Source organism: Thalassophryne amazonica, chromosome 9 (genome assembly GCF_902500255.1).
Source record: "Thalassophryne amazonica chromosome 9, fThaAma1.1, whole genome shotgun sequence".
Classification (NCBI taxonomy): Eukaryota; Metazoa; Chordata; class Actinopteri; order Batrachoidiformes; family Batrachoididae; genus Thalassophryne; species Thalassophryne amazonica.
This window is the reverse complement of record NC_047111.1, coordinates 70,849,007-70,874,595: the sequence shown is the minus strand read 5'-3', so window position 1 is coordinate 70,874,595 and position 25,589 is coordinate 70,849,007. Positions and strand designations below refer to the sequence as shown.

The window sequence follows — 25,589 nt, the reverse complement described above, 5'->3', positions numbered from 1 at the left end:
GAAATTCTTTGGTTATGCAAACCGATTGTTTCAGCAGCTGTCCGAGTGGCTGGTCTCAGACGATCTTGGAGATGAACATACTGGATGTGGAGGTCCTGGGCTGGTGTGGTTACACGTGGTCTGCGGTTGTGAGGCTGGTTGGATGTACTGCCATATTCTCTGAAACGCCTTTGGAGACGGCTTATGGTAGAGAAATGAACATTCAATACACGAGCAACAGCTCTGGTTGACATTCCTGCTGTCAGCATGCCCATTGCACGCTCCCTGAAATCTTGGGACATCTGTGGCATTGTGCTGTGTGATAAAACTGCACCTTTCAGAGTGGCCTTTTATTGTGGGCAGTCTAAGGCACACCTGTGCACTAATCATGGTGTCTAATCAGCATCTTGATATGGCACACCTGTGAGGTGGGATGGATTATCTCAGCAAAGGAGAAGTGCTCACTGTCACAGATTTAGACTGGTTTGTGAACAATATTTGAGGGAAATGGTGATATTGTGTATGTGGAAAAAGTTTTAGATCTTTGAGTTCATCTCATACAAAATGGGAGCAAAACCAAAAGTGTTGCGTTTATATTTCTGTTGAGTGTATGAGGTGTACAGTCAAAGTGAAATGACAACATTGTAGAGAATTACTGAAGAACACCGCCATATTACAACTCAAGGTCACATATCAGTGAGGAAAGGCTTCAAACTGTTCCCAAAGCATCACCATAGGTATCGTTAAATACTGTAATTACAGTACCAGCAGTGTCATCACTGTCACCATTGCAAACATACAAAGTAAATCACAGCAATCACCCACAGCCACCAGTGTGGTTTCACAGTAACACAAACGTGGCAAACTCAAGTGGGACTTTATGTCTTTTTAACACAGCACACAGATTAAAAATATTCACTGTTCCCATTTCAAAATGTGACTTCATTACAAATCAGAAAGACACTGACATTAGCTTCAAAACACTCAGATGATACGTCGTTTCCACTGAGGGTGGACTCCAAATACTACATGTTACTGTCAATTCATTACATGATCTTATACATAGTTTAAAAAAAAAATCTATAATTCATTAATAAACACTGAAAATTTCATAAAAACAATAAAAGCTGAGCTCACATTAAAATCAATCAGTCTAGTTGTAAAACCTACCAAGCAACTTCTAAGTATTCTATTTACAACCTTTCACTGGGAGTAAAGTAAAATACTTCTACAACTCTCCCATCCTCTAACCCTAATGTATACATTGTTTTCAGACTTTTTGCTGTTGTGTTCCTCCTTACAATACGTTTAACTGTAATTCAGCAAACACAAGCATGATTCAAAGCTATAAAATAAAATGTGTCAGCTGCTGACTGGCAAGCCAGCGCTTAAAACCAAATAAGCATGTTAGTGTATGGTGTGTTTCACTGCCATCCCAGCTGGGGGTGCAGGCCTGGTTGTAGGGGGAAAGGGTTTCCTGGACCTGGAGGGTAGCTGGTGAAACTGTTGGGCTGAGAAGGAAAACTCTCCAAGGCCGACGTGGGATGAGCCTGAAATAAAACATACAATTTTATTTATGTAGCACATCTACACTCTATGAGCAAACTCAAAGTAGAAAGATGCCTGTGTTGTGGAAATGTTGTATCATGGTGAGTTTCAAACAGGTGACTTTATCATGCCAGACAGAATGCAATTAAAGACCAACATCATAATAACCAAAAAATGAAGACGTTTAAAAATATCAACATAAATAATTGTATGTAACAGACAAATCTGACCAAATATTTATTGTAGCACATTACAGGGTTACTAGTTTAAGCCACGCAGCATAAAGGTCCCTGAACAGCCCACTTTCAATAAATTTACACTTCCTCATTTCATCAGATACATGACGTCCACTGAGTTCAAAGTGTCTGTTCTGAAGCTTTGGCAACAAATGAGATTTCTTGGATCTGCTGTCTAGTCTAAATTAGGACAAAATGGTTATTGCCATTAATTTTGATATTTTTCAGTATGAGATTAAAACAAGAATAAATCAGACTTCCCATGTCTTGGCATTTTTAAGACTTTTGAAAGACTAAAGACATTTTAATACCAATTAATGGATTTTAAGACTCTTTAAGGCTCCGTGTAAACCCTGTATTATAGTTTTTGCATACCTGCAGCAGAGCAGATTGTACAGTTGCGTTGTGGAGGCCACCGAGTGCAGCAGAGGAGGCAGAGGCGGAGAAGCCAGGGACACCTGGGAAGGACAACAAGCCTGGAAACCCACTGCTTCCTGGAGGCTGGAGTCCACCACTCAACCTGCAACACCGCCAACAATGGCTGTCAGAATATATCCGCTTTTCCTTCACAGCAATAAAATACAAATTTGACCCAGCTTCTCCAAAACACAAAACAGGTGACTAAAAACAGTTACAACCTTTTTTGTTCTTAAGTCCAAATGTGAAATGTACCATTTAATTGTGAGGACAGTGCCCTCCAAAATTATTGGGCCACTTGGTATTTCATGCATTTTAATTTGTTTATGCCATTTCAAATACAAAAAGTAAATCAGGTCATATAAAAATTTCTAAAATTATCTTCTTGAAACTCAAACTCAAAGCAGACAACTTGATGTAAATTAATTAAAAATATATCATAAACAAATTAAAATAAGAAATATCAAGCAGCCCAATACCTTTGGAGAGCACTGTATATCTCATTACGAACACACAATGGCAACTTTAACATATTGTTGTGTCATTTTCATTATTTGCAAGTACTGTCATTTTATTTCATATACCGGTATATATACATATATAAAATAAACCATAATCGGAGTCATAATACTAAATAATATGAAAATAAGGCATTACTGACTTAGAAAAGAGGTTCATTTTCATAAAAGGGCTGTTTAGAATGTGAGTTTGTTGGTACCAAAACACCATTCAGATATCCTATTGTTTGAATTTCAGTTTTCAGTGATAGTGATCGAAACAAACTTTTTCTATGAGCAGAATCTGAGTCTGAATTATATTCAGTTTCAACTTGCACTACTAAATACTCAGAAATAAAGTGTTTACTATTTTATTGCGCCATCATCTACATTACCGACACATTCAACATCCCCAGCAATGCAAAATATGTGGCAGAGTGTTCCTGTAATACTTTTCAGTGACAATAATCATATATTAAACAGACAAAAAAAAAACCCTGAGTGATCTCTCTAAAGCATACATTTACTTGACGTATAACAAAAATATTGTACAAACAACTGTCATATCAAAACATTCAGCTGGACATGGTGTTGACAATTATGTCTGAGACAATTCAAACGAAAGTCTCCATCTGTCCTTCCAGAAAGACAGCAGGAGTACAAATGGACTTTGAACCATCTATGAGCAGTGGAACTGCTTATCAGATGAAGACCAATGTGGAAAATGGATATGATTTATTATGTCCTTATTTCAGCCACTTCATGTATGTCCAAATGGAAAATCAGTCGGCGTATTTACATCACCCTCCAACTTGCACAAGTCAAAGTTCTCACTCACTCATCTTCGACTGTTTACTCTAAATGGGGGTGGGAGGCTGGAGCCTATCCCAGCATTCATGGGGCGTGAGGCAGGGCACACCCTGGACAGGACGTCAGTCTGTCACAGGGCCACATATAGACAAACAAACACATTCACGCACACCTACAGCACTTGTTCCGCTATTACAGGTCACATGAGGTACAAAGAGTCACATGACATGCTAAAATACATGGCATGTTACGTGTGGACAGAGAAAGAGATAGAGAGCTTGTTAAACCACATAAGAGATTACTTTGCAGCAATACTGATGTAAAAAAACAAAAAAAAAAAACAAGATGGCAATATTTATCAAGACTTTCTCATATGTTGCTATGACTACTAGAATTACAGTTCCAGTGAGGGGCTCACTGGAATGACAGTTATCGCTAAGACATGGGTTAAAGCAATAAATTTTCATCTGACTGAAATGTTTTCCTGGCAAAAATCAATGTCAGCAATTCCCTAAAATGTGGCACACTCTTTTTTCCTCAATAAATACAATAAACAAATTATACAGTATACAAATCTATTTTAAATAGCCTCTAAGGAGAGACGGGGGGGTGGGGTGGGGGGGGGGGGGGGGTGTAGTCTTGATTCTGGGGAGTCTGGGGGTGCTCCCCCCGAACATTTTTTAAAGACCAAGTCAAATTTTGTGTATTCTGGTGAATTTTAACAGGTATGAAGCCCTCTGAATCAAATAAAACACTTCACTCTGTGAAGTAAAAACATAGTATTGATTATGGGGCATCTGGGGGATCTCCCCCAGAATTTTTTTTTAAAGAGCAAGTCAAATTTTGTATATTCTGGTGAATTTTAATGAGTATGAAGCCCACTGAAACAAAGAAAAGTCACTTCAAAGTGTGAAGTAAAAACATACTATTGATTATGGAGGGGTCTGGGGGTGCTCCCCCAGAAATGTTTTAAAAGAGCAAGTCAAATTTTGTATATTCTGGTGAATTTTAATGGGAATGAAGTCTTCTGAAACAAAGAAAACTCACTTCAAACTGTCAAGTAAAAATTCTTTGTCTTCTGTAGTATTTTGATTTGTTCTAATCCAGTGAATCCACCAAATGGGTGCTGTGTCGCTGTACAGTCAATAAAATACAAAATTAGGGCCTAAAGCAACTGACAATGTTTTTCTGCTGTTCACAAAGTAAACAGGGATGAAGTGGAGGTTTAAGAGTCACTAGGTGTTCACAGTTAACAGTTTTTTATTTCTATATTTATTTATTTATTTATGTTCATTGTTACTTGGTTTTACCATTTCTGTTGTGTTTTGTTTTATCAGGATCTTTTTGTCTGTTTCTCTAAAATTGTAGCAATATTAGTTATTACTTTTGTTGTTGTTGGTATTATTATTATTATTATGTAAATAAAAAAAATAAAAAAAATTACAATTCATAATACATTTGTCTTTTTTACAACAACAAACACTAAGCCATTAATTATTTATTATACAGAAAACATGCACACAAACTGTGCTGAGATGCGAACAGCTTAATGCTAACTTTAACACTGAAAACGCCATACACATGCTAACGCGTTAGCATCTGTCCCGTTTTTAAGTTATAAAATACATCTATCAACTGTTTTAGAAGACCACAACAGGTCGGTTTAATATAAAAAAGGTAAATATTACTCACAGACATATATATATATATATATATATATATATATATATATATATATATATATATATATATATATATATATATATATATATATATATATATATATATATATATATATATATATATATATAAAGCGAAACCATTGAAACAGTGAGTCGGATCAATGCTTCATTGGTTCAAACCAAAACCACACCCCGCTCTACTTGGGGAGTGTCTGCCAATATTCCCACAAAGACAGGGAGGAAAAGAACGGTGGCTCATGGCAAGCAGTAAACAGAGCGGAGAGGAGTGAAAATTCACACAGTCCCTTCCTCCGCAGTCCACGTTGACATTGCTGCTGCTTTGATTAGCGCAGAATGGGATGTTGCTTTGACAGTGAGACTATCATATTTCGGCCCCAAAACACGCATGACACCACGTGCGCATGCATATGTGTGGTTAAATTTTCCAAATAACGGAAATCCGTTGTGGTGATGGAGAACTTTAACCCATGCGCTAAGACAAAACCCAGCAGGTGCATTCATTCACTCAATGGAAATTATGTCATTCTGCTACAGTGTTTTGTCAACTTTCTGAAAAAATTTAAATTCTGTGCAAATCCAAAACCGGCTACTGCCACCTTGTCTAGCAAACAACCAATTCCAACCACTTTCCACTGTGCTGTACCCAACATTTACAGCCAAACTGTAAATATGAAAACAACCACCACACATACAACTTACATTTATTTTTACAGCTGGTGCTGTGTTCTTCGAAGTCAAATTAAAGGACACAAAATGAGGAAATACATTTCCACTGGAAACTCCACACAACTGCCCATCTTACCCTGGCTGGAAGTTGGAGCTGAAGGCAGAAGCAAATCCTGGTAAAACTGGTGATGGAGATGGGACCCCTGCTGCTGCTGCTGCTGCTGCTGCTGCAGCAGCAGCTGCTGCTGCTTGCAGTGGTGCTACTGATGCTACTGAAGATGGCGTAGCCCCTGATAACCCCATAAATGAAGACAACACAGGACTCCCAGCACCAGCCCCACCTGAAACCCCAAGCCCTGGGAAGGTAGCAGAACTAGGGCCAGGGGGGAGTCCTGGGAATATAGAGGGAGCAGAGTTGAGGCCTAAACCAAAAGGAGAGGCAGCACTTGGGGCAGCAGTAGGAGCCAGTCCTGGATAGATGGATGTGGAAGGGTGGTTAGAAATGTTAGTAGTGGCAGGCACTGAGTTCAGTGATGAAGGTATAGTGGAGGGGGGAAGTGAGGATGAGAGGGCAGGGAAGGCTGCCAGGCCAGGATAATGAGAAGGCACTGGGCTAGTGGAAAGTGCTTGTAGTCCAGTGATAGCAACTGGACTAGGGAGAGAGACCTGAGGGGAGGCTGAGGAGTGTGAAAGCCCCAAGGATCGTGCCAGAGCAGATGCTTGTGCCACCAAAGGGCCTACAGATGGTGTAGCAGAGTGAGAGGTCCCCTTGAAAGCAGAAGGCACTGGGCTGTTACTGCCACTGCTGCTACCCCCCGGGTGTCTGTTCAGCGCTGCACGCTGCTGATCAACTTGATGTGCTCCAGCAGGCACCTGAGCCTGTGAGGAAGTAGCTGGGGAAGGTTTGGGGCTAGGGGCTGGGGTAGAACAGGTTGGATTTACTGGAGTCATTGGACCAGAAGTTGCAGACAATGGACCAGAGGGGGTGTAACTTCGGATCACTGACCCAGAGGGGACACCTGATTGTGAGGCTATACCAGGGAAGGCTGGTCCAGACTGCTGGTCTGTGGACTGGGAAAAAACTTTCAGCTGATTTGAGATAATGGAGTTTGCCTGAGACAGGGGGTCTGGCCCAGTCCTGGAGGTAGCAGGAGTGTCTGGACGGGAAATAGCTTGAAAGGGGGAAGAGGAGAAGCCCCCACTGTTGGGGGCGGGTGTTCCACATGGGGTGCCTGAGGGTGTGTGGGCTTTAATGACAGATGAGGGAGTGGGGGTAACGTGGCCACTAGGGGTTTGTGGACCTGACTTAATGACAGAAGGGGACGGCGCAGGAGAGGGAGACAGGGCATTAGGGTTGTGAGAGGGCACCATGCCAGGGAAAACTGGTGTGATAGGAGTGGAGGGAGGCAGTGGAGCAGGAGAGGCTTGAGCTGGAGTAGGGGTTGAAGGTGTGGACCCATGAGGAATATGGAGCGGTCCACTGCTGACTCCAGGTGTGGTGTTCTGTGGATTGCCTGGTTTGTTGTAACCTGATGGATGGACAAACATAATGTGAAAATGATGACTGCTATACAACACAGCAAAAGTAAACATAAATATTTATATAACGGCTGAATAGATCCTTGTCATTTGATCGGTGGTTTGTATGTCACATGATATTGATCATTCATTGCATTTGTCACTGTGCTCCATAGGGTGCAATATTGGCTCCATTTATCGTGCAAATCTGGTTCCATATGATCTGTACTAGGGATGGGTATTGATAAGATTTTATCTATCAATACCGTTATCGATTCAGCTTATCGATCCAATTCCTTATCGATTCCCTTATCGATACCGCTTGTGAATTTTTTGTGTACTAAAAGTAGGCTTTACAGGTTTTCTATCTGTTTTATTCTTTTACTTCTGTTTTTAATTATGTATTTGTTTTTTTTTTGTTTTTTTATTTATTGTAATTTTTTATGTTGAACTGTTCTATGTGAGGCGCCTTTGGAAAGTTTTTGTTGTGATTTGGTGCTTTATAAGCCGATTAAATTGAAACTGAACAACATTTTATTGAGTCTTAAAGTAAATAAATATGAAACTGGTCACTGGATCCTTAAACTTTGGACATAATAAACTCTACATGGTGGATCCTGGACATAAACAGAAATAAACAAAATCTGTAGTTATTGTCAAAAGCATTTCCTTTCAGACATTATTGGCACGAATGTCTTTCCATACATCTGAGCTGAGCTCTTACAGCTGGCTGTGCTGAACGTCAGGACGTAATTTATAAAGAATGCAGCGCGTCTCATTTTGAGAGGGGAAAAAAAAAAGATTTTGGTCGATTGTAGTTTATTGCTTGTATTACAACGTTTGTAAGAGGTGTAATTTTATTTAAAGCGGCAGTTCGTTCTGAAGTTATTAATTCTGACCGGACTCTATCTCAGCAGAGAACCGCGCAGCATTTGGAGCTGTGCCAAAGGAACAGAGGACGATTCTCGTTTCTTGACTGCAACAAGACGAGAGTCCCAGTTAGTGATTTTAATCCACACAAAGGTGACTCACGATATTTTAATGACTTTGAGAGGGGTTAAGAAGCGGACTTGCCACTTCTGAAGAGCAGCGAATCAAAGAACCAACGAGCCAATGGATCGAAGCATTGCTTCAGTGGCTCACGCTGGTTCACTCTTCAAAGTGGTGTCATGCTGCAGAAATGGTTGATTACAGAGCCGCTGCAGGGTCTATCAACGTAGAGGAATGATCATTTTCCTGACAAACACCCTCAAAAACTGCTGCTCTGAAGGACCGATAAGGGAATCATCAACAAAAAGGCTATTGATATTGGTGGATCGAATCATTTCTTAACGATACTTGAAAAGAACCGGTTCTCGATACCCAACCCTAATCTGTACCATTGCACGCTTAGACCACCATGCACACACACCACGCACACACACTAACGACTACAGCAGCTTATTGACGCTGCTCATTCTTTTAACACAAAAGAAAAAACAAATCCACTACGCCGTAAGGCATCTGGGACATCTCTAGGTGAAGTGGAACCACTGTAGGGTGAGGAGCTCAACAAATTTCTGTCGCAAATTTTCGCTGGACTACACAACAGTGTACATGAAGAAGTCAGTGCATGGCCTCAGCTTTGGACTACATCATCAAGATTGTTTGTGAACTGTCTGACTGCTTTTGCAAGTTGACTGAGAACAATTCTGGATTGGACTGGACTGCTATTTAAAATTTGTGTTGATGTGTTTGGAACCTGTTGACATCAAAGGACCAGCAACGCGAACCTGTTGACATCAAAGGACCAGCAACGCACACCAAAATGTAAGTCCACTTTCTCTTATTTATAAATTAATAAAATATAACATTTTTAGCCGTTATATAAAACAAATAATGAATGTTTTTTCATTTGTTCAATGGAAGGAATATCACCTCATTGAATGGAACATTTCCTCTTACACCTCATGAAATATTTGTACCACTGAACTCATAAACATTCCTTATTTGTATACTATTTCTGTTGTATCTTTATGGACAAATGTAATTTCAAAACATAAATGGAATACATTATAATCCAGCAAACTAGGCAACATATCTATGAGGTGAAACGAAGCAGAACAAAGAGGAATACCCAGAAAGCATCCCTGCATGCAACATATAGCAAAATATGGATATTTTAAGAATTTGATCAACTGAAATGTCTTTTTACCATTGGGGATTTTTTTTAAAGAATAAAATATTTGGCAAGAAAACCCTGAAATACTGTCCTCACCTGGAATATGATCTAGGTAAGTCCTTAAACATTAGCCACCTTTGAAATTATGACCAAAGGTCTCCCCAGTGCTCCAAAAAGAAACATTTCAATTGTAAAAATGCACAAGAAAGATCCTGAATGAAGTATTACTAGGATATTAGTGTGAAGCTGGTCTAAGCCAACCACCAATCTGTGCTTAAAACTCACCAAAACATATTTTAAAATTTTTACTGACCAGAAATATAAAAATACCTGTATGAAGTAATATAACACTGCGATAAATACAGTACTGAAATAAAATTTAACATAACAAAGCCATTTATCAAGAATGCACAACCTCAAAAAATACTAGAGTTGAAGCAACATTGCTCAGATAGTGTCAACATAATATGAATTTTGAATAATTTTTTTAATCAGTCTGATCTGTATGACTGCATTACAACATACAGGGTTTCTACATTCATGGTCACTCGGTGTACTGCAACAGAATGTCATAAAGGCATTAAATGGGAGAGGTGCAGGTAAGCAGCATGCCAGGTAGTTAGGCAGCAAGCTTCAAGTTCTTCCTACACACGCACGTACTCACGCTTCTGTCAAATCATACCTGCTACTTTGTGGGTGGCGTTGTAGGGGGGAGGGGGCACATTGGTTGTTATAACCCCTCCCACAGAACCAAAGGCTGGGTTGTTGTTGTATGCACCTGAGTAGCAGTTGCAAACATTAAGTGCCCACCACACATATACAGGCAACCATAAAAAATACGATTCATCCTCAACAATAAATATGTTAATCAAGCACAGATGGCAGTAAAATTATAATTTACTTTGTTGGTGGACCCAAAAGAGCTCTGAACCTTACAGAATTATACTGCATATGACAGAGACAGCTGTGTGTTGTTTCTTACTTGGTGTGATTGTAGCGTGAGGTCTGCACGGTGGTATTGGGTAGGGTACAGGACGATGCGGGTTGTAGGTTGAAGGAAACTATAAGATAAGAAAATGCATTTCATAATGACCCCATACCCTACTCTGGATTATGTACATCATTAGCCAGAATTCACCAAATAGGTTTCTATCATTCCAAGAGAAGCTGTAGAATTTCAACCATTTGAAAAATACTGGCAGGGCTAAGCTTTGAAATTATAATGTATGATCGCTGAAATGGAAAATAAAAACATTTAAAATGACTTGTCTTGTTAAACAGCTCTGACAATAAATACTATGTGCAGGTTGCAACAGAAAATACAACAAAAGCCAGCTAACAAATGGCATTAAAACCCTCATATATGAAGTGTTTGCACTGCCATTTATAAAGCTATACACTAGTCCACTGAGCACTCTGACTGTGGTTTATCATTAGCTCATATAGTAAACTGGTTTATTGTCTGGAACTGAGCTTGAGTAATTTGTAGATAAGGTACTTAATCATGTCATGCCTCATAAGTCATGTGAGCTTTAATTATCATAACACATCCAATTTAAAAAAAAAAAAAAATCTCATTCACATCCTTACAGGTTTGAACGGTCCAATAATCCGGGCAGCGATTCCTTTCCCCTCCATATTGTTAGATGCATCTTCTTTCTTCTCTCCTTCTTTCTTCATTGGAGGTGTTCCCTTTGGTTGCACACAAAATAGGTTTAATGGTCAGTTATAGTCTCTGAGTATTTTTCAGGATGGGACCAGAAGGAAAACCACTATCAGAAATAATGTGTATGCCTTTTCTTCTTTTTTTTGAGGACCACAATGGAAATAAATCTTGAAGTTGTTGTGTTCTCCTTGTAATTTTACATGAACCGTAATGTTTTTACATTTTGATTTTAGTACAAGTTGAATTTCAAATAAGCCAATCAAAAAAGTATAGTGTACGCTGTTTTGTTTTTTAAATCAGGCAACAAACAACTGCAGTCATCAATAATTAACTATAACAATAATCATTATTATTATTGCAAATTATCCCTCAAGTCATAACAGGTCTGAGGAAGAAAAAAAGCATCACAGTGACTGTGAATCAAGGGGGAAGAAGTTTTAAAATGTGTATCACTAGTAAATAAAATGTCAAATGAGCTGACTATTCTAAATAAATAAAGAATTATGAAATATTTATGTATTTTATTTTTTGTGTCATATGCCCACAGAAATTAAGTCATAAACATGGGGAAATTAGCTTCATTTCACCTGCCTCTGATAAAAGCTCAGAAAGCCCAAGCTTTGAGGAATATAAATTTTGGTGACATCATCTCAGGTCCCGCCCCTAAAATGAATGGGGGGAAACATAATTTTTTATGGTGTGAAATCAGTGGGATTTGTGTGTTTGTGTGTCTACTTTAACAGTGAATATGTCAAAATTGTTCAAATGTATATTTTGCAAGGATGGAGTCATATGACTAGTGTAGCTTATTAGTTGGACGGATTTTCCAAAGCTAATGGCCTGGGTGGCATTTGTGCATCTTCTGGGCTGGTGACTCTTCTGCAGAAATCAGGTGCAGCTTCATACTTAATGGTGACCACTGTGATCATGGCAGTTTGTGAGAGAATACTGCCTCTTTGGCATCTTGCGCTGATCGATGTGATTTTCTGACTGCACAAGGACCGATGGACAGACCCCATCCCTCTGGAGTTTAACAGGAGAACCGACGTGGATCAGCTTCCAGATGTTTTGCGTTATTGGCTAAGCTGCGCTAAACCGATGGCTAAGCTAAAGTAAGTTACTGAGAGATGTCGAAAGAAAGCTGTAAAGGAAAGCTGTTTTCCTGTGGATAAAACACAGTGCCACACTGTGGAGTTCTACATGGCTCTGTGTGTGAACACAACGGGAGTGAAATCAGACACCACTTTCAAAGTATAAGTCTCTTCAGCTGCTCCCTTGTTTGCACTTGGAGTTGCCACAGAAAATCAGAGGTGGATTTACATGTTGAATTGGTTTTACACCAATTGGTTTTACACCGGATATCCTTCCTGACACAACTCTGCATTACAAGGAGAAATGTGGCAGGGGTGGGGTTTGAACCAAGAACCTTGGCCACCACCAGTATTATTCAGTCTTATTAAGATGTATGTGTTTTTTTTTGGGGGGGGGGGGGGGGGCGGGGGGTCTGAATACACTGTGCTGCAAAGAGGTGGAGACAATGTCGATCACAAAATACAAGAATTTTATTTGAAAACCAAATTAAAGCCATATTACATTTGGAGACAAAAAAAACCAACAAAAAAAACAGACCACGTTGACTGTGTGTACTAGAGTATATCATGAAATGGACTGTAGCTGACCACAGGTGGAGTGACCTTCAGGCAGCTAATGTTCAGCACCTGAGGCTAAACCTAGCTCTGAATTGGTGTGAATTTTTCAGACGCTGTATGGCTAATTTTATTTCTATCAACTACATCAGGACTTGTTGGAAGCAATGATTGATAATCTGGTATATAATTTTTTTAAAAGACAGTGTTGATTGGAGTGCGATATGTCCTTTAAATTCCTGGGAGTACACATCACTGAGGAGCTTGAACACCACCTACATCACCAAGAAAGCCAAGCAGACTGTTCTTCCTGAGGACACTGAGGTGCAACAACCTACCCCAGAGACTGCTGCGGATCATGAAGACATCTGACACATATATACATATATATACAGTGGTATGTAAAAGTTTGGGCACCCCTGATGATTTCCATGTTTTTCCTTTATAAATCATGGGTTGGTTGGATCAGCAGTTTCAGTTAAATATATCACATAGCAGACAAACCCAGTGATATTTGAGACGTGAAATGAAGTTCATAGGACAGAAAAAAATACATCAATATTTAGTAGATCCTCCTTTTGCAGAAATAACAGCCTCTAAATGCTTCCTATAGCTTCCAATGAGTTTGGATTCTGGTTGAAGGTATTTTGGACCATTCCTCTTTACAAAACATCTCAGATTTGTTGGTTTCTGAGCATGGACAGCCCGCTTAAAATCACACCACAGATTTTCAATAATATTCAGGTCTGGGGACTGAGATGGCCATTCCAGAACGTTGTATAAACTGCATGAACAGTCTCTGGATTAAGCAAGGACATTTCACAGTGCATTCCCACAGTGATGCAGGGCTCGCAAAATTTCAAAATCCCTAGTAGCCCTTCGGGCAGGCACTCTTCAGGTTTTGGTAGCCCGAAATGAAATGAACTGGCCCATTTTTTGTTTTTAATGTTTTAATGCAAGTGATAACACATTTAACCTAATTAACATTTTTGGAACTTTTATTAACACGGAACAAGAACAAGAAAATGGATTATTCTGGCAAATTAGAAAATGCCAGTTGTTGAGGGAACAGTCTCATCATCTTCAGACATTTCCTCTTGTGCCACAGTCTCCTCTTCTCTGCTCACTGTCTTTCCTGTTTTGTGTACAATATGTCTTGTGCCCTTTGTGCTCAACACCCAGAAATGAATTGCTGTCTCAGGACAAAAGGATTCCACTGATTCCCCATTTATGGAGATGTGCATAAGGTCATTCAGTGTTTCAGCCTGGAGACTTGTGCGGTATACTGTTTTCACACGGTTCATGCAGGAAAATCCTCTCTCACAAATGGCTGTTGATGGACTTAGTGTCAGCATTAACTTCACTAACAACAACACATGGGACAGGTTTTCAGGATTCTCAGATAAGAGATCTTTGTACAAGGTGTCTAGTTTGCTACCACGGTGTGCTGAAAGCCACATTTTTAGATCCATCCATTCTTCTGGAATTTTGACTTTTTCCTCCTCATTTAGCAAAGTATCAAAATGTTTGACAAGACAGTCCACCTCTTCATCCCCAAAAGTTGACAGCTCTAGTCTTGAGCTGGGAAGAGTAGAAGGGTCAAAAACGTGGAAACAAGACAAGGGTTTTTGAGAAAGATTTTTAAATCGGTTGTCCATGTACTTAACTGTGTTGTCAATAATCTTCAAGAACAGTGTACTAATGGCACTTTTGTCCTTGTCTTCACATCCCCCCCTAACAGGTCGCTGGCTTTTTGTGAGTTTTGTTCCACTGTAAGAAATACTCTCATCATCATTTACTGTGAGTTTGGTGTCCAGGGATCTTTGAAATTCACCTGGCTTGGTTTTAAGGCTGATTAGGTGTGATGTTGTGCTCTCAACTAACTGATTTGTTCGCATAATGCTCAGTTTGTCATGCTGCATTTCAGTGCTGCATTTGGAAAGGATTGTGCTGTAATCTAACATAAAATGCAGAAATCTAACAAATCTCTCACTTTTCATCTCCTGCACAATCCCCTTTGCTTTTGCAGCATCTTCTGGTGTAACACCACTTCCTCCTGACATGTTTTCTAAATGGGTAACTGTTTGAGTGTAGTTTTTTTCCACAGCCTTTAGACATCTCAGCCTGCTTGGCAGCCACCGGGTGCTTTTTAGGCCACTAAAATGTGCCAGTTTTTCATTGAGCATTTCACTTATTTCAGTCAGTTCCCTTCTCTTTTTTGGCGAATAATAATACATCTTAAAGATGCTTTTGAGTGTGTCTTCAAATTTTGCTAGGTACTCGCATCCTTTAATACTGTCCAGCACTGCCAGCTCTAATTTATGTGCCACACAATGTATAGTAATGATGTGAGGTGCCCTTTCTTTGAGCCGCCCAGCTACTCCAGTTTTGTCTCCAATCATTACAGCAGCACCATCAAAATTGGCACAGACCACTTTTTTTTCCCAAGTGTCTGCCCTGATGCCTACATGGTCCACAGCTTCATCAATGGCTTCTAGAACCCCTGCAGCATTTGAGCTTCTGACTGGTTGGCATTTCACCATGTAGGTAGATATGTCACCATTTCCCTTTACATATCTAACATGAACCAGCTCCTGTTCAATAACCCCAGCATCTGTGCTCCCATCCGCGAGCACAGACAAAAACCTGCTGTCTTTGATATCTTTTTGAATCTGGTCTCTAGAGGTTTTTGCTATAGCCCTAATAAAATCTCTGCAGGCATGGTCATTGTGGTAAGTAGAACCTACATCTATGCCATTTGCTTTTTGAAGTTTGCAAAGACTGCCAAATTCTGCCATTGGCAATTCACTTTTTGCAACATAAAATGCTGTTCTAAAAAGTCTAGTCATTATATCCTGCTGTGCTTTGTTCATGTGTTGTATGGTTTTTGCAATTGGTGTCTCTTCTGGGAATAAAGCTGCAGACTGGGCACTAATGCACTTCTTATGTGACAGGGAGTTGTCATGGGTTCTGATGGGGTCTTTCCTTAAATTACTAGTACCAAGTACAAAAGCATTGTTGGAGTCAGAAATTGTAGGGAATTGACGACACACTTGACAGAACATTGTTTTGTTCACCTTATCATATTCCAGCCAAGGGAATTCCTTAGTCCATGAAACCACAAATGTGCGCTTTCTTTTTGCTTCATAGTCTGATTTTTCAGAACTCTTTCTTTTTGGGCTGGCTTGTCGCTCTGTTCCTGTGGAGGCTGGCTGCTCTGACGCTGACTTGGCCTGGTCCTGTGTGGTTGCCTGCTCATCTGTGCTGGACTGTCCCTCTCTCTCTGCCCCCTCTTCATTCTGACCTGTGTTTTTTGGCTGCACAGAACTAAAATATCGACGTAAATCCATCTGTGTTCAAAAAAAGAACAAATGAATTAAATAAATAAATATAATTGTTTCGCACGTGCGTTTCTTTTTTCTTTTCTTTTTTTTTTACTTTATTAACCTACCATCAAAAGACGTCTATATTGGCGAGTGTTTGCGATGCTTCAATTCTGAATAGTAGCGTGGTGACTGCAGACTAAACCAGCAACTGTTTTGCTTCCTATTCTTCTCACTTCATCGTACTCGGTGCTTCGTGCACATGCGGCTGGCTCGTGTGTGCGCGTGAGAGAAAGCGGGCGGGAGAGCGAGCGGGTGCCTGGCTGCGCACGTAACACACAGAAGGACGGCGCCATCTCCTATCATCCTCAGCCAGCCAAGATATCGGGTATATTTTTAGGTAGCCCGTCGGGCAGGGGGTGTAAAATTTTAGTAGCCCGAGTGAAAAAGTACATAGCCCCGGGACGTCGGGCTAGTGATTTTGCGAGCACTGTGATGAACAATATCAAATCAACATGGCGTCACATGAAGACAATTATTTTGCTTTCACACTCTGCATGAATTCTTAGTAGATTCTAAGCAGTGTTTATGGCCCCTTCACACATAGTGCAAAGTTTGGATGGCGTTTGGATGAAAACGGCAAAACAGCATGAATCAGTTCGAAATTAGCGCACGAAACATCACGCACGAAACATCGCGCCGACGCTGGGCAAGCGTACGAGAGTTCATGCATGTGCCCTGTCGGTCGAGCAGGAACAGTGCCAGGTGCATCACATGGCGCCGCTTATGTGGAAGAAATAAAAACCAGCTGGTACGTGTGGAACCACATCACGCCACTTATGTGGAATAAATAAATAAAACAACAACAACAAAAAAAACACACCGCCCAGGATGCGAACTTTCAAAACCTCTGATTCCCAGTCAGAGACTTTACCACTGAGCTACAGAGCTGTTCTTTGAAAGCTGCAGGAAGCTGCCTCATATCAGGAAGGACATGGAAGTATTAAAAAAATATTAAAATCCCACACCATATAAAAACGCAGCATTTATCAAGTGACAAATACAAATATGATCCGTCTATTCCTCTGGTGATGACCCATGGTCACTGACATACAGTCTTGAAATGACATGAATGAGAAGCTGTGTAAGGACCTGTGTAAGGAGGTCAAGGGTCAATGAGCTTACCAGACCAATTTTGTCTTCAAGTAATTAGTGCTACATGTATTCAAATCAATAAAATGACAAGGGTGCCCAAATGTATACACCTGCCTAATTTTGTTTCAATAATTAGTGCACAATTTCTGTAAATACTAGAAACTTTATTTCACTTCTCAAATATCAGTGTGTTCATCTGCTATATGATATATTTAACTAAAATTTCTGATCCAGACAACCAATGATTTATAAAGGAAAATCATGAAAATTATCAGGGGTGCCCAAACTTTTGCATATAACTGTGTGTGTGTGTGTGTGTGAGTATGTATATGTATATATCTCTTTGGTCTTAAGGAATGAGCACTTTGTACAATTGTTCATTTTACATTTAGTGAGGTACACACGCTCATTTAACCCCACAGGGATCCTCTTCAAGCTATCAGACACATCTACAGACATTTTTGTCTGTTTGTTGGCAACAAGAAACCTTTTATTGTGCTTTTTACTTGTCCTGTACAATTACACTATGTAACTGCTTACTCTGTGACCATCTTTGCATTCTAAACCAATACTGCAGTAACTAAAATAGTTTTTGTCCCAAATAAAAAGTCAATCACCAAAGCACCGAACAATCATTGAACAGCACTAAATCATGCACATACTTACAGGGAACGTGCCACTGATCAGGCTGGGCCTGCCTTTGGGGTAAGGATTTCCTGGTATCATTCCACAGGAAGAGATCATAGCTACAGGAGCCTTACAGCCAACTTTACAAACCTAGTGAGACCAAATAAACAACCAACCGACCATCCACAGTTGCATCACTTTTCAAATTGTGTGATGCGTGCAGACAATAATATAAGTAGGACAATAATTTCATAAAACATGTCATTAATTGGAATCTTAAAGCTAATGCATTAACAAATCCACTTCATTAACCGTCAGGCAAATTTTATGATTTTAAGAAAAATTCTGAATTTTTTTTGACAGCATTCACCTTCATGTAGTATGGTCATCTTCAAGTACCAATTTTTTGTTGCATAAGACATGTTTTTTTTATTTAATAAGGAGGTCCTATGAGTGATTTACTAAAAAAAAAAAAAAAAAAAAAAAAATCACACATTTGTTTTTAATAATTATGACTATTTATATTGGACTTTACCAGGAATGAAAGCACAAGAAAAATAAGTGAATGTTAATAATAATGCCAACAATAAAAAATACACTACAATAATGCACAAAAAAAAACTCAAAATGAGTTGATAATAGAGAAAAGCCTCGGTCCCACTGAGTGAAGAAGGAGCCATGCACCCTGTTTTTTTTGTTTCGTGAGCTATCGTGGCAGTATAGTGGCTCAGAGTGGCTCTTAGAGGCATTATCTTCAGTTAACGAGGCTCCTCTCTGAGCATGGCGCTAATTTCAAGATGTTCAAAATTTAGCAACAACAGCGTGGCGCAGTTTGTGTTTGAGTTACTGCGACGGCTTAGAGGCATTTGCGTGGTGCTTACGAGTCTGCTAAAAGTCCATTATCCGTGCGCCTGGCACCTTCGCAGGACCTGAGAGGCTATTTTTGGAGCGACTCCTCCTCTTGCGCACACCTGCTCTGTGCGCTGGACTCTATATATTTTGTAATGGATTAATCATTTTCTGCCAAACCTTGGATGCTGAAAACACCTTTAATCACTTCTAGAATCAGAGGACTGTTTCATCTGGACGCTTTTTTTTCCTCTCTTTACTGCTCCATGTGGGATGTATTTTGAACAACTTAAGGTAATTATTTTTAATGTTTTTTATAGCTTGATAAAACAGTTCCAAGCTGTAAAAGTATGTCTGTATGTTGATGTCTGTTGTATGTAAAAGTATGTTGATTTAATATCTTGTTAATGGATCACATGAGCTCCGCTGTGTGTGCGCACTGAGGCAGGACCCAAGAGGCTATTTTTGGAGCGGGTCTCCTCCTTTGCGCACACAAATCCACCTGCTCTGTGCGCTGGACTCTATATAAAATAATTATTTTGTAGCGGATTAATCATTTTCTGTCAAACCTTGGATGCCGAAAATACCTCTAATCTCTTCTGGAATTAATGGATCACATGAGCTCTGCTGTGTGTGTGCACTGAGGCAGTGACTCATCATCACGCTTCAAACGAGCATTTAGGCAGAACGCCAGCTCACAAAAGAGTGCTATTTCAGTCAATATTGGATGAACACAAAGTTAAAATTTGGGTGACTGCGTGAAAGTGGATGTGTGTTTAAACACAGGTGGAGAGCGCGCAAAAGAGCGATTCTGAAGACATAACACAAAGTTAAATGTTGTATCATGGTGACTTGTAAGCTGCGGAAGAAATACAGAAATATATATATATATTGAAAATGATCCACAGGTGTATATAATAAAACGGCCACCTCATTCTGTATGCAGAACGGCACCGCACGAAAGAGCACAGAGGCGGCTGTCCATGAAAGGACAACAGCGTACGTGCAAAAGAGTGCTTTTGCAGAAATAAACGGACGAACACAAAGTTAAAAGTGGTTTCACGTAAAAATTATTGTGCAAAGCCAGGGAAAAAATAAAGCCAGCAAGCCACGGAAGGAAAAGAAGCCACTTAGAAAGAGCAGAGAGGCGGCTGTCCATGAAAGGACAAAAGCAGCGCGTGCGCAAAAGAGCGATTTTGCAGAAATAAACGGACAAAAAAAAAAAAAAAGCCGCGGAGCCAGCGAGGAGCACAGAGGCAGCTCTCCAGGAACCCGTGGTTCAGGTCTAGCTGGTCTGGTGCATTAAAGGTGGACAGCAGCCTGGCGCACACCGCACAACTGCGGAACTGTGATGGAGTGTCTATTTTTGGACTGCGTTTAAAAAAAAAAGAAAAAAAAAAAAGAAGGGACATCTTTAAATGCTGCTGTGAATCTGTGAATTGAAAACCCACACAGGTGGATAGCAGCCTGGCGCACAGCGCACAACTGCGGAACTGTGCTGGAGTGTCTATTTTTGGACTGCGTAAAAAAAAAAAAAAAAAAAAAAAAAGAAGGGACATCTTTAAATGCTGCTGTGAATCTGTGAATTGAAAACCCACACTTTGAAGGGACCAGGTGTGGGAGGGGTGGAGGTTTGGACCAAACGCTCATGCCTAAATGTGCGCTAACGTGGCGTTATCATGGCACTATGTGGCTTAGTGTGGCTGATGCGAGCCATTCGAGGCTGTAATGACAGGTCGGGCGTGGCTCACTAGAGGCTGCTACGCGGCACATGCGGGGTACAGAGAGACACATAGTGGCACCTTCATAGTGGATACGTGATAGATGAAAACGTGGGTCATTCTTCAAATAATCACCCCACACCCATGAGTGGCTCCTTCTTCAGCCTTCATTATTCGGTGGGACCGAGGCTAAAAGGTGTGACTTATACTCCAGTGCGACTTACATATTCTTTTTTCCTCTTCAAGAGGCATTTTTTTAACAGATCTGACCTATACTCTAGAAAATACAGTATGCAACATACTCAGTGACTTTTTTACAAGCTTTTAAATTACACTGATAATTTAATTCATTCAGAATACCAAATTTTAGACAAATACACTCGGAGAAAGAGCTTCTCTGTGCTGAAAATTTCACAAGAAATCTCACAATTTAGTTAAATATACCCCAGTGTTTCACTCATAAGCACAGGGTTATCTATGCAAAGCAATCCACAAAGACATCAGCCTTGTAGTAACACTCACACATGAATTACCTGCTCCAGGATCCGACGGGCTCGTTTCTTCTCTGACAAATGTATTCGAAACTGATCCTCTACGGGTCGGTAATTTTGAGCATCTAAAATGTTCCTGAATATGAAATGAACAGGGACCCAACAATTATTAAGCAACTAATCAGTTTAACAGCTCTACAACTAAATGTGGCAACATGTGTCTTAGAACATTTAAAATGTATTGTTGTGCAATTAAATGTATTTTAAAGATTTACTCACAGAGCTATCAATTCCAGGACAACCAGTCTGTCCTTTGAAAAGGTGAAGCAATTGAGAATATTTGCAACTTTGGTTGTCGGAATTGCAACCATTTTCTAAGGTAGAAAAAAAAGAACATCAGATAAACATCAAACAATCCTTAAAGCATGCATCTTTTTCTTTAACTGATGTTTTTATTTTATAGCTTTGTTTTAATTTTAGTACAACATAAAAAGTTAATATGTAATTCCTAACAGTTTACTCACATGCTGCAAAGCTTTTACTGCTTTGATTTGAGGATCTGCCCACGAAAAATACTTCAGTATCTCCATTACCTACAAATATACAACACAGTATTACAACTTCTAGTAAACTGCAGCTGAAGAGTGAAGTGTCATCTGTCAGAGTCCTATGGCAGCTCAAGTTGAATGATTTTTTTCATTACTGCATAATTTTGGTACATTTAGGATGGAAACACTACTTCTGGTCTTTCAAGCAAGACATCAAATATCGTGTTAAGTTTCACACATATCCCTGGGTGTGACAAACCAAAGACAGCAACTTTAGATCACAGCCCTCTGCGTGGCTCCAAACCCTCTCCGTAGCCTGACGTGCACCTGTTAAACGACAATGACTGCAAGGGCTGTGATTGTTCACTTTTTGTGACTAGTCACTTTCCAGTCTTATTTTGTTTGTTTTTTTCAGTGCACACACCGATTACATTTCAATCATGGATCAAATAGGTTTGGCAGAAAAGTCCACAAATATGACCAACTTTACAACAAAGAGTCAGAAAAACACACTCAAATGACCTGCAATTTATGGAGGAAAATTGCACCTACTGCAACATTGGTTTGGAGGTTGATGATTGCATAAAGAAGTGGAGCTCATTGAGGGACAAACTGACCCAGAAAAAGTCACTGTTGCTACTGTAAATTGCATTAAGACACCCACTGACGTGACGGAGAACTTTTAAAGTGTCATGCGCACGTTGACGTCATTGCACAGCCACAGAGTTGTAGAAGCATAAATCAGGTACCAATCTGCAGCGGACTTAAAAAAAATAGTAACTTGACCAAATGTAATCTTTTTAATGCACATAATACCCAGTGCTTTTCTAAGGCAGGCAGTTATTTTTTTCAGATGAAGTTTTGACCCGGTCAATAAATGAGGCAGGCCCCTATTCAAGGTCAGGCATTTAATCAAGGAAATGCATAAGCCTAATTGGTGTTGGGGATTCCCTGTAGATCATTCGGCACCTCCTGACTGTAACTAATCTGTTACATACAAATAGCAGATCTTGTCCATTTTATACATATAGCAGATTTTGATTAAATGGACAAAATTCACTGGTCCACCTGAATCCATTAAATGCGAGTTTTACTATAAACTGAAAATACACACTATTTTGCACATTTGACAAACACAATCCTCGCTGTCCACTCTTAGTAGTTCAGCATGCAGGTGCATTTGTGAGTGCAATAGCATTTGAGCATGTTTTTACACATGCAAACCTTTCATAAATCAGGGCCCAAATGTTAAAACAGAATTCTCAATATGAAAAATTTCTAAAATTATGGCACTTAAATTCACAGTGACAGCAAATCTCAACAACTCTCACATATTTAATTTATATAATCAAAACATCAGTCAAAACAATGGAAAGCATAAGTATGAGCACTCTTTAGTATAATATCATTACTTTTACAGCCAGTTTTTTTTTTTTTATCACAAGTCAGCAGATAGATACAAGGACATTTCCAAGTCACTGAATGTCTTGGGAGTTCATTTACATAAACTGATAATCTTAACGTAGCATATAGCTCGAGTCTTGTCTGCTGGACTATATGGCATTGGTTAAGACTAAAATACGGTGACTCGGGAAAAAACTCCCTAGTTGAGTGATGGTTTGTGACTTTTCAGGCAAAAATATAGGTCACACAAATGGCACGGCTGAAGGTATTTTACGAGGCATAGCCATAATGCTTCGTAGTATATGCTAAATATGCTCTACAACAGATAATTTCTCTGATTTAATAAATACAAACAAACATAATCCAAGAATCCTCTTCAACACTCTTGTGAAACTTACTCTGAGCTAGTCACCCATGGGTAGTTCAAACTGTAAAGCAGATGATTTCTTTAATTTATTTATTTGTAATTTTTTATTGTAACAATAGAATACTGAATATTAAGAATGACATGCCCCAGACAATTGTACCATAACAATACACAGGATATTACACCACCTGATTGCACTGACATTGTGTCTCTTGGGACACTGTCTGAGACTGTGAAGGATCCAAACACCTCCACCTGTTTTCTTGATCCCCTGCCAACCAACTCTGGGAAGAGGTTGTGCTTATTACTAGAACCAAGTGTGTTAAACATAGGGAATCATTTACTGCCATTGTTCCTTTGAGTTTTAAAACTGAAGTTGTAAAATATCAACTTAAGAAACCCAGTCTAGACTTGGGTTCCTTGTCAGACTGTGCTATCTGTGCATAGTGAGTGTACCCATACTTATGCATTCCATGATTTTGGTTTTGAGTCTCTTATTTAATTGATATGTAGTAAAGATTTGTTTGCACAAACAACACAAACATCAGCATGTCTGCACTGTTTTACCATCTCAGTCTTCACTGCATTCAACAATAGGAAGTTCGCTAACATCCAGTTTGTCACCACACCAAGTTTGCCTCTACAGTCATGATATTAGAAAGCATGCCTGAACTGATAGGCATGTACAATTGTTTGTCATTTTCACAACAACGGAAAGTCATCCAATAACTCTGCAAAGTCTAAACCAGTGGTGCTACATTCATGGAGAACAACAATGGGCCTAAAATACAAACACGAAACACCCAATACTTCTTCACAGAAAATTCAGATGTAGTCCCTTCACAAGAAACACCCTATTACTGATCCAACAGATATGATCTCAACCAGAGGACAGCTCAACAAGAAACACCAAAATGGCTTTCAAAGCATAAATGTTGCACTAAGGTCCAACAGCAACAACACTAATGTGGAATAATCAGCATCGATGGCATGTCAGATATCATGATATTACTGTCGAATTTTGAGCCCTAAATGCCTAAAGGAATTATCCAAAGAGACTGTCACTGACTAAATATTTAACAAGTTGCACATGCACCACTTTGACAGTTTTTGAGAAAAATAAATTAGAAAAAGGACTGCAATGTTCAAAAGAACACACAACCCATTTAACCCATTAAGACCTAAGGCACCATTTAAACATACATGCATAGATTCCAACAAATCTTAAGGGGTGAAAGAAGCTACCTACATTACTCTATGTATGCATGTGTCTATTTGCATCCACTTAAACTTATAGGTTTAGGTAACAGAACTTGGAAGAGTGTGTAGAGGAGTTGGTGTGGGAGCGGTTTGTCTTTGTCTTGGTTGAGTGATTGTGTAGGTGTACTGTTTATGACTAGTTCAAATAACGTCATCAAAGAGTTTATTTCAACATGGCGGTGCCCTCGGCAAAGTTAAACCTGATATTTCGCCATATGTGGCACCGGCAAAATGGCGGGTTGCACTGGTTTTCTGGCCGTCTAAATTTATTCACGACGGACGGAACGGAACAGCCACAGTCAGGCGGGAACTAGTGATGTTAAGCTCGAGTCAGTCTGCTCGACACAGCATCGAACTTTTTGAACCAGAAGTGTCAGTGAGCAGCGTTTCGAGCACGCCCCCATCACGTGACCACTGCCAGCGAGGCCTCGTTACGTCACACCACGTGTCGAGCTTCACATAATCTGGGCGTGTCAATACGACCCGCCAAGTATTTAAATGAGATCTGAATCGCAGCTCAAACTGTGGGTTTTTGAGAGGAGGAGATTGCTAGCGACACTGTTATTGCCAATTACCACGTGAATCGTAGCCAAGGAAAGCATTAGTTTATATTTAGGTCTAGTTTAGAGTTCATTTAGTACATACACATAGGATCTAACATAGACAGACACACACCATACACAACAGGCATCCATTCATACACAACATTTATTCACACCGTACATCAACATCGGTTATAGGTTCGACTATATATTATAGGTAGATCAGAGACTGAGCTGAGTGACTGAAGAGCTGTGATTTTGTTGAATTGAAAGGTGTGAGAAAGATGAGTGTGTGTGTGTGTGTGTGTGTGTGTGTGTGTGTGTGTGTGTGTGTGTGTGTGTGTGTGTGTGTGTGTGTGTGTGTGTGTGTGTGTGTGTGTGTGTGTGTGAGAAAGAGTGAGTAGTGGTGATGAAGGGACATGGAGGAGCCAGTTCCAAAAAGAGCACGATCAATT

The 25,589-nt window shown here is 39.8% G+C and overlaps 1 protein-coding gene across 3 annotated transcripts in view; it reads right to left on the bottom strand.

Moving 5' to 3' along the window:
• Nucleotides 1-25,589, bottom strand: part of proser1 (proline and serine rich 1) — a 49,697-nt gene that overhangs the window by 20,025 nt on the left and 4,083 nt on the right. Inside the window, exons 3-12 of one of the 3 annotated variants that reach the window (XM_034178347.1) lie at nucleotides 21,538-21,606; nucleotides 21,293-21,387; nucleotides 21,056-21,149; nucleotides 17,992-18,102; nucleotides 11,126-11,227; nucleotides 10,518-10,596; nucleotides 10,218-10,313; nucleotides 5,993-7,385; nucleotides 2,139-2,283; nucleotides 1,384-1,529 (exon numbers count right to left, since the gene is read on the bottom strand). In XM_034178347.1, coding sequence (XP_034034238.1) covers nucleotides 1,404-1,529; nucleotides 2,139-2,283; nucleotides 5,993-7,385; nucleotides 10,218-10,313; nucleotides 10,518-10,596; nucleotides 11,126-11,227; nucleotides 17,992-18,102; nucleotides 21,056-21,149; nucleotides 21,293-21,387; nucleotides 21,538-21,606 — 2,310 coding nt within the window. In that variant the 3' untranslated portion in view covers nucleotides 1,384-1,403. Of the gene's footprint in view, nucleotides 1-717; nucleotides 1,530-2,138; nucleotides 2,284-5,992; nucleotides 7,386-10,217; nucleotides 10,314-10,517; nucleotides 10,597-11,125; nucleotides 11,228-17,991; nucleotides 18,103-21,055; nucleotides 21,150-21,292; nucleotides 21,388-21,537; nucleotides 21,607-25,589 lie in introns of those variants that run through there. The other 2 variants (XM_034178348.1, XM_034178350.1) reach the window with 2 other exon arrangements.